This window comes from Notamacropus eugenii, chromosome 1, assembly GCF_028372415.1.
Source record: "Notamacropus eugenii isolate mMacEug1 chromosome 1, mMacEug1.pri_v2, whole genome shotgun sequence".
Classification (NCBI taxonomy): Eukaryota; Metazoa; Chordata; class Mammalia; order Diprotodontia; family Macropodidae; genus Notamacropus; species Notamacropus eugenii.
Window position 1 is genome coordinate 404,836,736 of NC_092872.1, and position 15,739 is coordinate 404,852,474.

At 40.5% G+C, this 15,739-nt stretch overlaps 1 protein-coding gene across 3 annotated transcripts in view; it reads left to right on the forward strand.

The window, feature by feature from the left end:
- ERGIC1 (endoplasmic reticulum-golgi intermediate compartment 1) overlaps positions 1-15,739 on the forward strand; it is a 150,211-nt gene that overhangs the window by 89,297 nt on the left and 45,175 nt on the right. For all 3 annotated transcript variants that reach the window (XM_072630980.1, XM_072630982.1, XM_072630981.1), the window contains exon 4: positions 15,014-15,108. In XM_072630980.1, the coding sequence (XP_072487081.1) occupies positions 15,014-15,108 (95 nt within the window). The remainder of the gene's footprint in view (positions 1-15,013; positions 15,109-15,739) is intronic.

Here is a 15,739-nt window from a genome sequence, read left to right on the forward strand (position 1 = left end):
GATTAAGTGACTTGTTTAGGGTCACACAGCTAGTAAGTATCTGAAGCACAATTTGAATCCAGATCCCCCAGATTTCAAATCTTGGGCGCTGTCTCACACATCACAGGTATCAAATTTCCAAGTAGGGCCAGAACCAGATTAAAATGTAATTGGGAAATGTTTAAACTACTAAAATACAATGCAACATAGATAATGTTAATTTGTGTTTTTTTTATATCAATATGTGGCTAATAGGGATCCATTTCTATTTGAGTGTTAGACCACTGACCTATACTACACTGTCTCACAAAGGAGGCTTCCCTGACTGGGAACCAAACCTGGGCCTTGTCAAAAGCACCATAGCCTAATTATTCATCCTCAGTTCTGAAGGCAGTGGAATAGACAACCTTTTCCATATTGTCAGTACCACCCCTCCCTTTTGATATCCTCTCTAATACCTGCATCTTTTTACCTTTGTGGCCTTGGGTCATCTGCCAGGAGCAAGGGTCAACAGAACCATTCATTTGTGATTGGAAATGCAAAGAACAGTGCAATGGTTATCATTGGAAGTAGTTGGGCTTTTGAGCTATAGTGATGAATTAGGAGCCATTCTTTTAGCCTCTTCTCTTTTACATGAAAAATTACTGACCTTTGAGGTGTTTATACCTATCGATTTATTTATCAAACATTTATTTAGCACCTTCTTTGTACCAGGTACTATGCCAGGTGCTAAGGGAAATACAAAGTTTAGCTAGGATCCTTCAGCCCTGGAGCTCTTAGGCTATTGTAAGTATAAGGCAAACACAACAATAATACACAGCTTCTATGATAAGCGCATTAGAGAAGTGTGACGCAAAGAGTTGTAAAGAGGGTAAAGGGGAGGCTTTGTGGAAGTGGTGCCATTTGAGTTGAGCTTTAAAAGATGAGAAGGCATTCCATAGTGAAGGGAGAGAATATTCTAAGGATGTGCCAAAGTGAAAGCGGAGGCAAGGAGACTGAGAGTCTTCTGTCTGGAGGTCATATGGGATGCTCTCTCAGTACTACTCTTTGCTGTCATATAAAGCCATGTTATTTTCTCATTTCAGAGTTTTTGGTTGCTCAGTTTGAGATGTCCTAAAAGCTCTTCCTCTTCCATTATATCTTTCCTTTCCTTACACCAGGTCTGAAATAGCCACTATTGAAACAACTCCTTTAAATTAAGAGAATGTGACCATTTTTTTTGTTTCAATTAAAATGCCAAGTGATTATCTTGGAAAGATATTAATCCTTTAATTAATTAATTTAAAATTAATTCAATTTTAATTAATTAATTAGTGGGGCATCCATCCTTAAGTGTCCATTAATAACAAGCACAAGTCACAGAATTTCAGAGCTGGAAGGGAATTGAATTGTTAGTTCAGCTGTTTGCTGAAAAGGAATCTAACACATGCCTAACCAGTGATCCTGGGAAAGACCTTAGCTTAAAAAGGTCAAGGTCTCCTTCTGCATTGGAGGCATCACCAGTCATCTTGACCTGTGCCTTGCCATTGGATTCTGTTGACTCTGGAGGAGAAAATGATGACCTTGCACAGCCCTGCCTCGCTTAAATCCAATTCACTTGCAAGTTGAGTAATCACCCTCCTGATGTCATTGATCCTCCTCCAGAATGAACCAGTGGTCAGTCATCAGGCCCTTGTTTTAAGACCTCCAGTAAGAGGAAAGTCCTGCTCTGAGATAGATTTTATTCTTAGGTTTTTCCCCCTCCATAAAGCCTACATTTTGCCTCTTAGCAACCTCTACCCACTGCTCCTAGTTTTGTCATTTGAGGTCAAAATGAAGCAGTCTAATCTTTCTTTCACGTGGCAGTCCTTCTACTATCTGAAGACTCTTTTGTTCCCCTAAGCCTTCTCTTCCTCAAACTCAAGAGCTCCATTTCCTTTAGCTGACGCTCTTTTGGCATGAGCCAGTGACCTTTTGCCATTATAGTCATCTTCTCCCCAGCTTTATCAATGTCTATTCTAAAGCGTACTGCCCAGAAGTGAACACAGTCCTCCTGATGCAAGCTTCTAAGGGCAGGGGACAGCAGGACAGTCTGTCATTCCTTATCATTCCTTGAAACTCTTTTTTTCTTTTTTATAACTTTATTTTTTCCACTTAATAGTATTTTATTTTTTTCAATTACATGTAAAGATAAGTTTTCAACATTCACTTTTATGAGATTTTGAGTTCCAAATTTTTTATAAGACTTTGAGTTCCAATATTTTGCTCCAAGATGACAAGGAATTTAATATAGCCTATACATGTACAATCATATGAAATATATTTCCACATTAGTCATGAAAGAAAAATCAGAACTAAAGGGAAAAACCATGAGGAAGAAAAAAAAGAGAAAATCGTATGCTTTGATCTGCATTCAGACTCCATAGTTCTTTCTCTGGATGTGGATAGCATTTTTCATCATGAGTCTTTTGGAATTGTCTTAGGTCATTGTATTGTTGAGAAGAGCTCAGTCTATCAAAGATGATCATTGCACAATGTTGCTGTTACTGTGCGAAATGTTCTCCTGGTTCTGTTCACTTTGCTCAGAATCAGTTTATGTAAGTTTTTCCAGGTTTTTCTGAAATCTGCCTGCTCATCATTTCCTATAGCACAATAGTATTCCATTACATTTGTATACCACAATTTTTTGAGCCATTCCCCAGTTGATGGGCATCCCTTCATTTTCCAGTTCTTGGCCATCACAAAAAGAGGTGCTATAAATATTTTTGTACATCTTGGTCCTTTTTCTTTTTTTATGATTTCTTTGGGATACAGACCTAGAAGCAGCATTGTTGGATCAAAGGGTATGTATAATTTTTAGCACTTTGGGCATAGTTCCAAATTGTTCTCCAGAATGGTTGTGTCAGTTCACAACTCCACCAGCAATGCATTAGTGTTCCAATTTTGCCATATTTTCTCCAACATTTATCATTTTCCTTTTTTTTGTCATGTTAGTCAATTGTATAGATGAGAGGTGGTACCTCAGAGTTGTTTTAATTTTCATTTCTCTAATCAGTAATGATTTAGAAAGCTTTGTTTTTCTTAATGCAGACCAAGATCACAGCTGGTTCCCAGGAATGACCTTGAGAGAATGGTTTATAAAACAGTTATATTTTGAGGAAGGATCCTGATGATCAGATGATTTTTTTAGCTTGTGTTCTTAAAGATCTTTAGTGTACTATACACAAAAAGGTGGTGGTGGGGAAAATGAGAGAAACAGGTAGAGTATGGAGTAATAAAAATAGCTTGCCTTTAAAAATTCCATGCAGCAGGGGAAGGATTGGGACTGGACAGAGGCAGAGAATTTGAAACTGAAAATTTTTAAAATACTAAAAAATAAAAATGATTAAAAGAAACATTAATCACTAAAAAAAAATGCCAGTGATGCTCTTTTATTTTAACATAACACACAAAACCATCATAAAATGCATTCCCCACCCCCAGTTAATTGGTTCAATTGTTTTTCATTCCTGTCTGACTCTTCATGACCTCCTTTGGGACTTTCTTGGCAGAGATATTGGAGTGTTTTGCCATTTCCTTCTCCAGCTCATTTTACAGATGAGGAAACTGAGGCAAATGATGACTTATCCAGGATAATACAGCTAGTAAGTGTCTGAGGTCAGATCTTCCTGACTCCAGGTACAGGTGCTCTATCCACTGCACCACCCTCAGTTAAGCAAAAGAACTTAAAATAATTCATTTCTGTAACACTTTGAAGTTTACTAAGTTCTTTGCTCACAACAATCCAATAAAGTTTAGGAAATCCAAGTAGTAGCACACCTATTTTTACAAATGAAGAAACTGAGTTAAACAGGAGGCTAATAACTTGCTCCAGGTCATACAGAGCTTTCAAAGAGCTGACATTTGAATTCAGGCCTTCTGATCTCCATTTTATCCTTTCTACCACATTACTTCTTTATCTGCCACATAATTTAGATCTCTTGTAATCAAAAGACAGAAAAGCTCCCAAGTGCCCTGCTAACTTACCAAGTACAAATGGATGGTGAGGACATTTATGAAAAAAAAATAGCAGTAGCATTTTTGCACCCTGAGTTTCTCCACAGGACTAAGAAGGTCAGTACTCACAGAAACAAAATTGTTGTTCATTCTATTTTATTTCATTTTATTTCATTCATTCTATTTTATTTATTCATTCAAGTCTAACTTAGGCAAGCAGTTAGAACAGGAACTTTCAAGTTGATGACATACTAGGCTTATTTTGTGCAAAATTCAGTTTAGGAGGAGTGCTTAGGCTAATCCTGCTGCAGACTGACTGCCCTGGTATGGCTCCTCTGCCAGACAGACAGTCAATTATAGTTGGTTGAGTAGCCCCACCAGCTGGGCTTCAGAGCCAGAGTTACCAATTTAAGTGGTTCTGACCTCACTGGTGGTGATCAGGTAATGCTAAATGCTTTTTTACCTGCTTGGTATCTCAAGAGGATTGGGCTGATACCTCTTGGCAGGTTTCCCAGCCCCCTTTTTACTGCTCAACATATTCATTGGGCTCAAAACACAAAGGAGTAACTCAGTTCCTTTGAGAGTAATGTCTGCTCCGGACCCCAGACAAAAGATAAGGAAACACCCCATCCTTGTCTTCTTTGCAGGGGTGGGAAACTATGGGTGCAGAACACTTAGCATAGTGCCTGTCACATAGCAGGTGACTAATAAATGCTTATTGATTGATTGGTCAATACTGAGTATTGACCAACTTGGTTGATAGGTTTTGCTAAACTACTTTTTTTTCTGCCTCATTTTTATTCTTTGTTAGAAGAGATGGCTCACTGGGGAGGGGAGTAAAGGAGAGGGGTAAGGGTTATATTTAGAAACGAAAATGTTCTTTTAGAAAACAAAACCAAGCTACAACAACCAGGGGCTCAGAAATGTAGAGCTAAGAGGACTTTAGAGGCTATCAAGGTGAACCTTCTCATTTCACAGCTGAGGAAAGTGAGGCCCAAAGAAGTCCTTTGACTTGCCCAGCATCACACAGTTAGGAAATGTTTTCGGATTGGAACCAATCTTCCTGACTCCAGGTCCAGCACTCTGTCCACTACGCTGAGCTGACTCTCTACAATAAATGTCTTCAAAGTAATTATCTGGCAGCACCAAGGCCAGCTCACAGAGGCTGAGTCCCATAGCAACTCTCTTCCAGCCCTGCCATTCAAACCCCAGGCTTCCCACTAAGGTCTGGCCAGTTAAAAAAAAGAGGTTCCCTTCTGCCTCTGGAAACAGCCAGAAGAACTTCAAGATCTATCACTTTGACCAGATGGAGGAATGGGAAACGGATGGAAAGATGAACCTTGTCAACTGGAGCCAGTGAAAATATCAGGCTCACCTTGTGCATTTTGTCCAGTATACAAGTTATTGAACTGAGATGCTGAGCTCTCTCGGCCTCGTTTGTGCTTTGGGGGGAGGTTTATTAGAATTACTAAAGCAGTGAAGAACTTAGGGACTCAGGATGATGTCAAGGCTACAAATGACAGGCCTTGGTAGATGTTCTGCATGAGTTGCTGTAGCCTGAACAATTGATGGATCACCAGGATAGCTGGTCCTCAGCAGGCTGGCCCTTAGAGGACAGACCTTTCCTTGAGGTCTTTCCCCTTGGTGGCTGCTCTGTTGGTGGCAGACTTGTTCTTGAAGCCTTTCCCTGGAGTGGAACCTGCCAGAACTTATCTTTCACCAGAATCACCTTACTCAAGGTCACCACCTCCTTGCCCTGGTGGAGGAATTAAGCTTGCTGATTTTGTTGTTTCTTACAAAGTGCACTGAGGAGGTGAGGCATGCAGTAAGTCTTCTAGCGTTGCTGGGATTCTGTAGAGTTTAGTATTAGTAAAGTCTGGGAATCAGCTGTAAAGGGATAGACAAGTTTTAAAAAAAGTTACAATGACAATGATGATGGCAGGTGTCTGACTCCCTCACATAATAATCTTTGAATGCTTTTGGGAGGTGTCAGGAAAGCTGATTCACACGCCCAGCAGTTGTTCTACCTGCTTCTCAGGCCCACAGAGTTGTCGTCCTCCGTGAATGATGGGGTCATCCCTCCATGTTGGGCGCTATCCAGCTCTCTTTTCTCTGCTGCCAAAAGGAAGCAGGTGTTTTGAGGTTCTTGGGGCTTGTTGTCATCAAGTGTGGGTGATCCATTTAAAATACCCTGATACCAATATAATAATTAATGATGACAATAATAAGGATAAATTAACATTTAGATAGCTCTGGAGAATTTTTAAGTGCATTATGGGTATTATTTCATTTGTTCCTCACAACAGCTCTGTGAGGTAGGTGCTGTTTTACAGATGAGGAAACTGAGACTAAGAATGATCAAATGACTTGCCCTATGTCACCCAGTGGGATACTATACTAGGGGATGATCTTGAAATGGCTTGGGAATATTTTTGTAACACAATCCCTTAGATTTTGGAAGATGAATTCATAACACTGGCATTTAGCAATTCTTCCCTCACATCTCTTATTCTTCTTTCCTACCTTATTACTTTTGTTACTGTCAGTGCTCATTTCCTATTATACCTTATGTCTGAGGGAAGGACTTAGGGAGTAAAATGGAAAAGGAGGCAGTTCAATAATCAAGTTAAAAATTATAAAGAAAGAGTATTACAACATATGGGTCATATTCCAGGTGCTAATCAAAAGAAACAAGCATTAGAAGAATATAGAAGAAGAAGCACTAGATATTAAGTTAGAAGACCTGAGTCTGATTCCTAACTTTGCCAGTCCTTGCATTGCATTTACATTTGTGTACCTCAGTTTCCTTATCTCTAAAATGGAATGATGATATCTATAGATGTATCTCACAGAGTTGAAATGACTATCAAATGAGAGGGTATTATATGACTCTGTAAGCCACCAAATGCTATAAATCTCAGCTATTAATGACCACGTCATTCCATTTTAGGCATTTCCAGATGTTTGACTTTAATTGCAATGCTGCTTCTACCGCTTTTTGTTCCATAAGCTCTTTATGGAAGCCATTTGATTCCCCTAAAGTTTCTTGGCACTTTCCTTTTTGTAGTATTTTTCCTGCCAAGTGAAATGACCTATTTCCTTTCTTCAGCATCCAACAGAAGGCAACCAGGATGGGGAGGAGCCTGGGGACCATGCCATATGGGGAACAGTTAAAAGAGTTGGGAATATTGAACCTAGAAAAGGAAAGACACAGGAGAGACATAACAGTCTCCAGGCATCTTAAGGAATGTCATGAGGAAGATGGATTAGATTCGTTCTACTTGACCCCCCCAAAGTAGAACTTGGAGTAATAATAACAGGTGGAAGTTGAGGACTTGTTTATCACACACACACACACACATACATATATATGATATTCATTGGTACTTTTTGTTCTTACATCATCTATTTTTCTCCTTATATCCATCTCCTTTTCCTTTCCCAGAAAATCATTTCTTCTAACATTCCCCCCCCCAGAGGAAAAAAAAGAGGAAAAACAATTACTCAAAATCAACCAACATAGCCTGGTGTTACCTGCAATGCTTCATGCCCATGCCCATCCCCATGCAGAGCAGGGGGAGGTATTTTCCGATATCTTTTCTTTGTGATATGATTTTTTTTCTTGGTATCTAAAAATCCTTCTAGTGATCAGATCTCTTAGCACAGTAACTAACACATAGTAAGTCCTTAGTAATATTTGTTGCCTGACAGACTGCCTGACCAAAGAGAAAAAGACTGCCTTTGGGGAATGGTCTCCTTCCCCATCACTAGAGGTTTTCCAGGAGAGTCTGGGAGAGACTGCTTATTAAGGATGATGTAGAAGAAATCTTGAGGTTGAATTAGGTGTCCCCAGAGCTCCTTCCTAGCCCCAAGACGCCAGTGTGCCATGTTGTTGAGCTACCATCATTCTAGGCTCTGAAGTTGTGCTATAGAGATATAAGAAGATGGATTTCATGGTAGTTTTTAAAAAATAATTTAATGTCCCTTTTTTGGTAGCAAGGCCAGTAGAAAGCAGGGTATGTCTCCTTCCCAGAGTAGGTAGAGATGAAGAATACTATTCTCATTTGTATTTTGTTTATGTGACCTTATTGCAAAGGCCAAAAAAGTCTTAAGATCTTACTGTGGACTGCATTGATGGTAAGTTTTAAGAAACCAAATTACTAAGTATTCAGTTCAGTGGCTTTGAACAGGAATCTGAAATATTCAAGTGCTCTTCTAAAAGCAAATAAAATTGTTTTCCATCGATGTCATCCAACTTGCTTCTCAGCCTCAAATTTCAAGGCTTTCCATCCAATGCCACTCCTCCTCCATTCACCCCATACCACTCCAACCTCATTTCTCCTCTCTCTCCCCTACATGGCCAAATGAAACTGTCTGCTTTTCCCCTACGTATGACCTTCTGGTTCCCTCCTCTACACCGTTGCTCAATATCATTCTCATGCCTGGAATGCCTTCTCCCCCTATTTCTTATTCTCCATCAATATAAATTTATTAACTCCTTCAAGAAGGCATTCTAACTAATTGAGCTAATTCTGCCTCAGAGTCAGCTTGGACACAACTGTGAGCAATTTTCTTTAATCCATTCTTCAGGTTGGGCTCCTGGAGCTTTATAGTAGCAGTATATGGGGTAGGGAGGGAGGAGAGGGAAGAGAGGAAGGATCTGGGGTCAGAGGATCTGTGTTTGCACCCTGGATGTATGATGCCCTTGTACAAGTCCCTGAATGACTGGGGTGGTTGTACCTTCAGTGACCACAGGATTTTTGAGGAGAATGTGCCCCGTAAATATTAAAGTGTTTGAGAAATGGGAGCAGTCAGAAAATACCTTCATCAGGGTGGCAGAGGGATTATTTAAAGGACTCACTCCTGTCTTTCTTTCTGTTGATTGTATAATTTTGTTTGTTTCCTAAACCTCTTGTCCCATAAGGTAGCTCAGTTGCTTTTGGTGACCTTTCATTGGATTCTAGACCAGGTTTGAGTGTACTATACTATCAGTATCTGCTGATAGAGAGTATATCGGAGAAGAGATTTAGGCAGGAGAAGGCCTTGGAGATCATCTATTTCATTCCCCTCATTTTACTGATGAGGAAACCTAGGTGAAGTGATTGGCCCAAGGACATGTAGGCAGGTAGTATCAGAACTGGCATTCCAACCCCTCACTCCAAATTTAGCACTCAAGAATTTCCCAGACCAAGAAAGGAAGGATCTAGTCTAGTCCAGAGCTCTATCTGGGCACTTTAAAATTCCCTCAGAGCAGAGCTGAACCTCTGAGGGGAACCTGGAAATGACAGATAATGGCTGTCTAAGTCTCCTGCCTAAGTCTCAGTCTTTACCTTAGTGAGAACAAAGAGCCTCCCCTGGGCTGGGGCCTGTAGGGAGCTCCATGCATATGCTAGGGATTTTTTGTTCCAATTTTTTCTCAGTTATCCCTGACCATGGGGAAACAGCAAAGCAATTGCTACTTCACGCATCATTTGTTTTTGCTTTTGAAATACACACCTGATGACTTCTGGCAGCAGATTTATCTTTCCAATTTTGCTTGGCTTGGACTGATCAAATTAGTTTACATCTACTATTTGTACGTCAAAGGATAGTAGCCCCAGGATGTGTTGGGTGGCAAATAGATGCCAGCCTGGAATGAGAAATTGGCAATATATCACGGAGATGACTGCATTTACCTCATCCGGGTGCCGTAGAAGATGTAATCAATAGGTGTTTATATAGCAGCTTGAGGTCCTTCAAGAAGGAACCAGAGAGAAACACTGCGTACATGAAGTGTTACATAACATAGATTAACTGCCCCAGCCCCAGACTGAAGGAAGGCCTTTGGAGGCCAAATGCATTTTCCATCCCTTACCTTGGCATGTGTATGTATGTCTTTTCTTTTGGTAGCATTTAAAGGGCCGGAAGGCTGTGCTCTTAGCCCTTTCTAGAGCACCAGCTGGGTGTGTCATGGAAATGCCAAAGACAGAGGAGAATTAGGCACCCTGCCATTTTACTGAGAGTCTTATGAAACTGGGTTGGCTGAGGATTGTGCTTGGAGCAGCCCCCTGGGGCCTAAAAAGGTGAGGTCATGTAGCCTCCCTCCTGGGGATTAATGCTACTTCTGAGTGAGCTCATTCTCCATGGAAGATTGCAAGGTGTGACTTAATCTCCGTAATCTCTCAATAAGACATAAAAGGTTTGTCTCCAGCCCAGGTAGGAAGGTGAGTAGCATCGTAGGCAGGGCCTTTGCAGCCTCAGAGGAGGAGCTTGGGGCCCCTCCCTACATGACCATCCTATTAGTCACCAGAAAATACATGACAGTCAAGATTTCATGGGAAGAAGGCGGTTGTTAGGTGCTGAAGCCCTAGGAGGGGCATTTAGTTTAAGGAGAAAACAATCCACACCTCAGCTGACCTACTAATGATTCTGCCAGTTGGTTGTCAGCTTTGTGGTGTAGGAACTGAAGCAGGCGCAGAGTACATGTGCTTCTCTGACCTTTTGTTACCCAGTTTCTGCATTGTCTTTAATGTGTCCCATTTATTTCAGAGCCTAAAATCTGAGCTCAACAAGAGAAGGAGTACTTATCTCTCTAACTTTATCTGGATGTTCCAGAAGATCAGGGTCGACTTTCTTCTCTTTTCCTGGCACTGCCAGAGTAGATGGAGAGATGACATTCACCAAGGAGCAAGATCAGAGAAGGGAGACCTGCTTGGAGAGGACGTTTGGAACTTTGCCTGAATTAATAGGGCCATGGAATTAGCTCACAGACTCAGAAACTGATAGGTCTGGAAGGGGCAGTGGGAAATCCTATAATCCAGCTTCCCTCATTGTCAAGACAAAATTCTTTTAGCTACCGTATATATTACCTGTTTCACCTGTTAGAACAACCTAGTTCTGTTGATCGTAGAATTAATTACCCCAGGGATGTTGTTGTTTTAACCTCCCTCTCTCCCACTCCAAAATCATTTACAAAAGCTGCTCAAGTAGTTTTTAAAATAAAATTAACTCACTTCTAGGGTAGCTAGGTGGTTCAGTGACTAGAGTGCCTGGCCTGGAGTCAGGAAGACTCATCTTTCTGAGTTCAAATCTAGCCTCAGATACTTAATAGCTGTGTGGCCCTGAGAAAGTCATTTAGCCCTGTTTGCCTCAGTTTCCTCATCTGTAAAACAGGGATGATAATAATGACACTTACCTCCCAGAGTTGTTGTGATGATCAAAAGAGATCATTGTAAAGTGAAGTGCTTAGCACATAGTAGGCACTGTGTAAATAGTAGTAATAGTAGTAGCAATAATATCCTTGTTATTCTCCTCTCCCCTTCTTTATATTTTACTCTGGTCTCTGAAGATGACCCATTTCCTCACGAAGATCAACTCTTCCAAATGTACTTTTTGTCTTTAATGAACTTGACAAAGATGCACATTTCAATATACAAGGAAAAAAAGAGAAAGAACAGGAAGGGAGGATTGTATGTGAAACTGTGAACTTCTGTTGTGTACAGTCTTTAAAGGTCTATATTAAATGCAACAGTTACAAAAGAGCCCTTTTTGTCTAAACTTCTGCTTTCAGTGTATTTTTTAATATTTTATTGATAATTTCTTTTTTTCTTTTGCGTCACTCTCACTTCCCACCCACTTGTACTCCTGGTTCCATTTTTTCTAGCTCATTTCCTCCACAGTCATTTCTCCCTGTCCCATCTAACCTTCATTCTTTCCTTCTCTCCTAGCTCCTTCCCTCCTACCTACAAATATGTCTAGGTCTCCCCAGTTCTTAAAATAACCCCCACTTGATACTGCTATCTCCTCAAGCTTCTATTTTTTTTATGTCTCCTCCTTTTTGTAGCTAAACTTGTAGAAAAAAGTCAACCTGGCTCTTTGGTTCTACTTCCTCTCCTCCTTTTTACATCTTAACCATTTGCAATCAGGCTTCTGACCTCATCACTCTAATGAAATTCTCTTTGAAGTTACTAGTGATCTCTTTATTGCCAAAGGCCTTATCAATCTTCACTCTCTTGACCTGCATCATTTGATGCAGTTAACCCATCTCTCCTCCTAGATATTGTCTCCCATCTGAGGCGACAATGCTCCTGTTCCTGATTCTCCTTCTATCTGTCTGACCACTCCTTCTCAGATTCCTTTGGTGAATCATCAACCTTATCTTACTCCCTGATTGGAGCCCAGGATTCTCTCTATCCTGAACCCTCTTTTCTCTTTGATCTCATCTACTCCCATGAGTCTGGTGATCACTGTGCAGCTGACTCCCAGATGCATCTATCCATCTCCACTCTCTTGAGCTTCAGTCCATCACCAGCTGCCTGTTGGACATTTGAAACCAGATGTCCTGTAGGCATCTCAAAATCAGTATGTCCACAACAAAGCTCATTATCCTTTCACCATCCTCTCCCTGCCCTCAAACCTACCCATTTCTTGTACTTCCCTATTTTTAATAAGGGTACCACCATCCTTCTTGTTATTCAGTTTCACAACCTTGAAGTCACCCTCAACATATCATTCTCCTTCAGCCTATATTCGGTGAGTCACCAGATCACAAATGTGACAGAAGTCACATTTGTCCCTTTCTCTCCACTCATAGTCAAAACCCTAGTTCAGGGTATACTCACTGCTCACCTAGACAGTAGCAACCTATCTCTGATTGAATTCCCTGCTTCTAATCTCTCCCTTCTCCAAACTGCCCTCCACTGATATGCCAAAATACGGAAGGAAAAAGGCACCAATCTCACCATTTCATTTCCCTGCTCAGTAAACTCCAGAGGTTCTTTCTTGCCTCTACCATCAAATACAAACACCTTTGTTTAGCACTTAAAAGCCTTTGTTTGGCATTTTAAAAGCCTTCCTACTCTCTTTCCTACTCTGTAGGCCAGCCAGCCTGGCCTTCTAGCCATTCTTCATGCATAATATTTCATTTCCCCTCTCCATGCCTTTGCAAAGACTCACACCCTCCTCATACTCTTAGAATCCACCCCTTAGAATCCCTCATTTCCTTTGAGACTTATCTCAGAGGACCTGGGTTCAAATCCTGCCTCTGATATTACCTATGTGACCTTAGACCAGGAGTGGGAAACCTGCGGCCTTGAGGCCACATGTGGCCCTCTAGGTCCTCAAGTGCAGCCCTTTGAATCCAAACTTCACAGAACAAATCCTTTTATTATTTGTTTAAGGCTTAGACAGATCATTTAACCTCCCCGGGCTTTGTTTCCTTCTTTAGAAAATGAGAAAATTTAAGGGAGTTGAACTTGTTGGGCCTCTGAGCTCCATTCTGGTTATGTATCTTTGAACCTGTGATCTTTCCAGCCACTAGCTCCCCCCCCTACCAAACAAAAAACTTTGTATTTATTTATTTGTTACTAGACCTGTGATGTTATTGGTAGAGGGAGTTCCAATGAGGAAGCACCTTCTTCTAATAAAATCAGCATCTGCTGTACAACTTAGGGTCTTAGAGAGTCACCTGGGGGAAGCTGGAGGTTTAAGTCATTTGACCAGAATCACACGGTACCTGTCAAAGGTGGTACTGGAACCCAAATTCAGAGCCTGTCTCTTGATCTACTTTTATCTGCCACCTCTTATTGTATATGCTCATGTGTGTGCATATTGTACACATTGTTTTCCCTTATAGAGGGTAAGCTCCTTGAAGGCAGGGATTATTTCATTTTTGTCTTAGTATGCCAAGAACCTAGTGTAGTGCCTGACGGAATCGATACTGAATACGTTTGTTTTATTGATTGATAAATTCGAGAATATTTTGATTTGGCCAGAACATTGAGGACATAATGGAGAATACTTCATTCTATATGAGCCTTCTCTTTATCTCTTGTTTCTTCTTTCATATAGTCTTTAAAAAAAAAAACTTGTTTAGTATTTTATTTTTTCCTATTTACATGCAAAAACAATTTTAGCATTCCCTTCAAATTCTGAATTCCAAATTCTCTACCTCCCTCTCTCATTGAGAAGGCAAGCAATTTGGCATAGGTTATACATGTATAGTCATGCAAAACGTATTTCCATGTAAGTCATTTTGTGAAAGAAAACAGATTTTAAAAAAACCTCCAAGAAAAATAGAGACAGTAAAGAAAAAGTATCTTTGATCTTCATTCAGGCTCTACCAGTTCTTTCTCTGGAGATGGATATCACCTTTTATCATAAATCCTACAAAATTGTCTTGATCATTGTACTGCTGAGAGTAGCTAAGTTATTCATGGATCATTATACAATGTTGCTGTTACTGTATACAATGTTCTGGTTCTGCTCATTTCACTTTGTATCATTTCATGTAAGTCTTCCCATGTTTTTCTGAGAGCATCCTGCTCATTATTTTTTAAAGCACAATAGTATTCCATCACAATCATATACAACAACTTGTTCAGCCATTCCCTAATTGATAGACATATTTTATAGTCTTTCGATGTGAATCGATTGCTAACTCAAAAATACTTGATTGACTTGTATGAGAAGCTAAATTGCAGGAGGGGTTCATCCCACTTCCTTCCCAATTAAAAAATTAAAAGTAAAAGAAAAAAAATCTCATCCTAAACATGCATAGTCCAGCAAAACAAATTCCCACACTGTCCATATCTGAAAATGTATGTCTCTTTCTGCATTTTAAGTCCAGCACCTCTCTGGTAGAAGGTGGTTGACATGTTTCTTCTTTTTTCCTCCAGTCACGATTTGTATTGATCCACATTCTAAAGTCCTCCAAAGTTATTTTTCTTCATAATATTTTTGTCATTGTATACATTATTATTGTCCTGTTCACTTCTAGTCTTCTTCCTCTGGCCGTATAAGCAACATAAGCAAAGGACATATTAAGGGGAGTACATGATTATCTTCACTGATACCAACCCCCAAATATTAAGGATAAATCACCAACTGAGCCTCCTCCCTCAGTGGCCTTGTTTTGTGGCATAACAGCCAAAGAATTTTAAAATAGGGAAATACTGTAAAAACCCAGTTATACACAGTGCAGAGGCAGAGGGGCAGGACCAACTGGATGATGCTTTGTGAAGAGCATGGGAGGCGGTGTGCATCTTTTACAATGAAGGCCCTGTGCTTGTCTCTTCCACAGAGTGAACGAGCTCTATGTTGACGATCCAGATAAGGACAGTGGAGGCAAAATTGATGTCAGTCTGAACATCAGTTTACCGAATTTACACTGTGAATGTGAGTACTACAAGTGGCTCTTTTATTCCCTTAACCATCTACCTTTGCTCTAGATTGGGCAACTTCCCAAGGCCACAGTGAGCTTCAGTTCCACCCCCAGAATCGAATGTCCCTGGCTCTGTGAGTCCCTGCTAAGTCATTTCCCCTCAAATGACACCTCCTCTTCGACGTCTGTTAAGGGGGTGGTGTGCTGTGGGTTAGGACAGCTTGGTGAAAAACCAGAATCTGAATGAAGAATTTATCACCATTCTTGCTTTGGGGCCTTCCGATGGGAATTACACTGTTTTTTTTAACCTCAGAGTAAGAACTGAACCAGGCACCCTGTGCTATTCACATATGTTTTTTTTTTCTTTCAATTAGAAAAATAAATCTGGCTTTAGACCTTTATAAAATTCAGGAGTTGCAGAAATAGTATTCCTGAAAGAAGGAAAATTTGAGTCACATAGGAGACCTGGTAGCATAAGCATAATGGAAAGGGATTTTTTTCCCCAGACCCTTTCCATTCTTGGAGCATGCAGTGAAGCAGTCAGCCAACATCAGCATTTTTAGTTCCAGGGTCTGGATTTCCTCTGATGTCTCCTCTACCTAAGTTTGAAGGGTTCCCTAGTTGTATTGTCCATTATGCTTACTC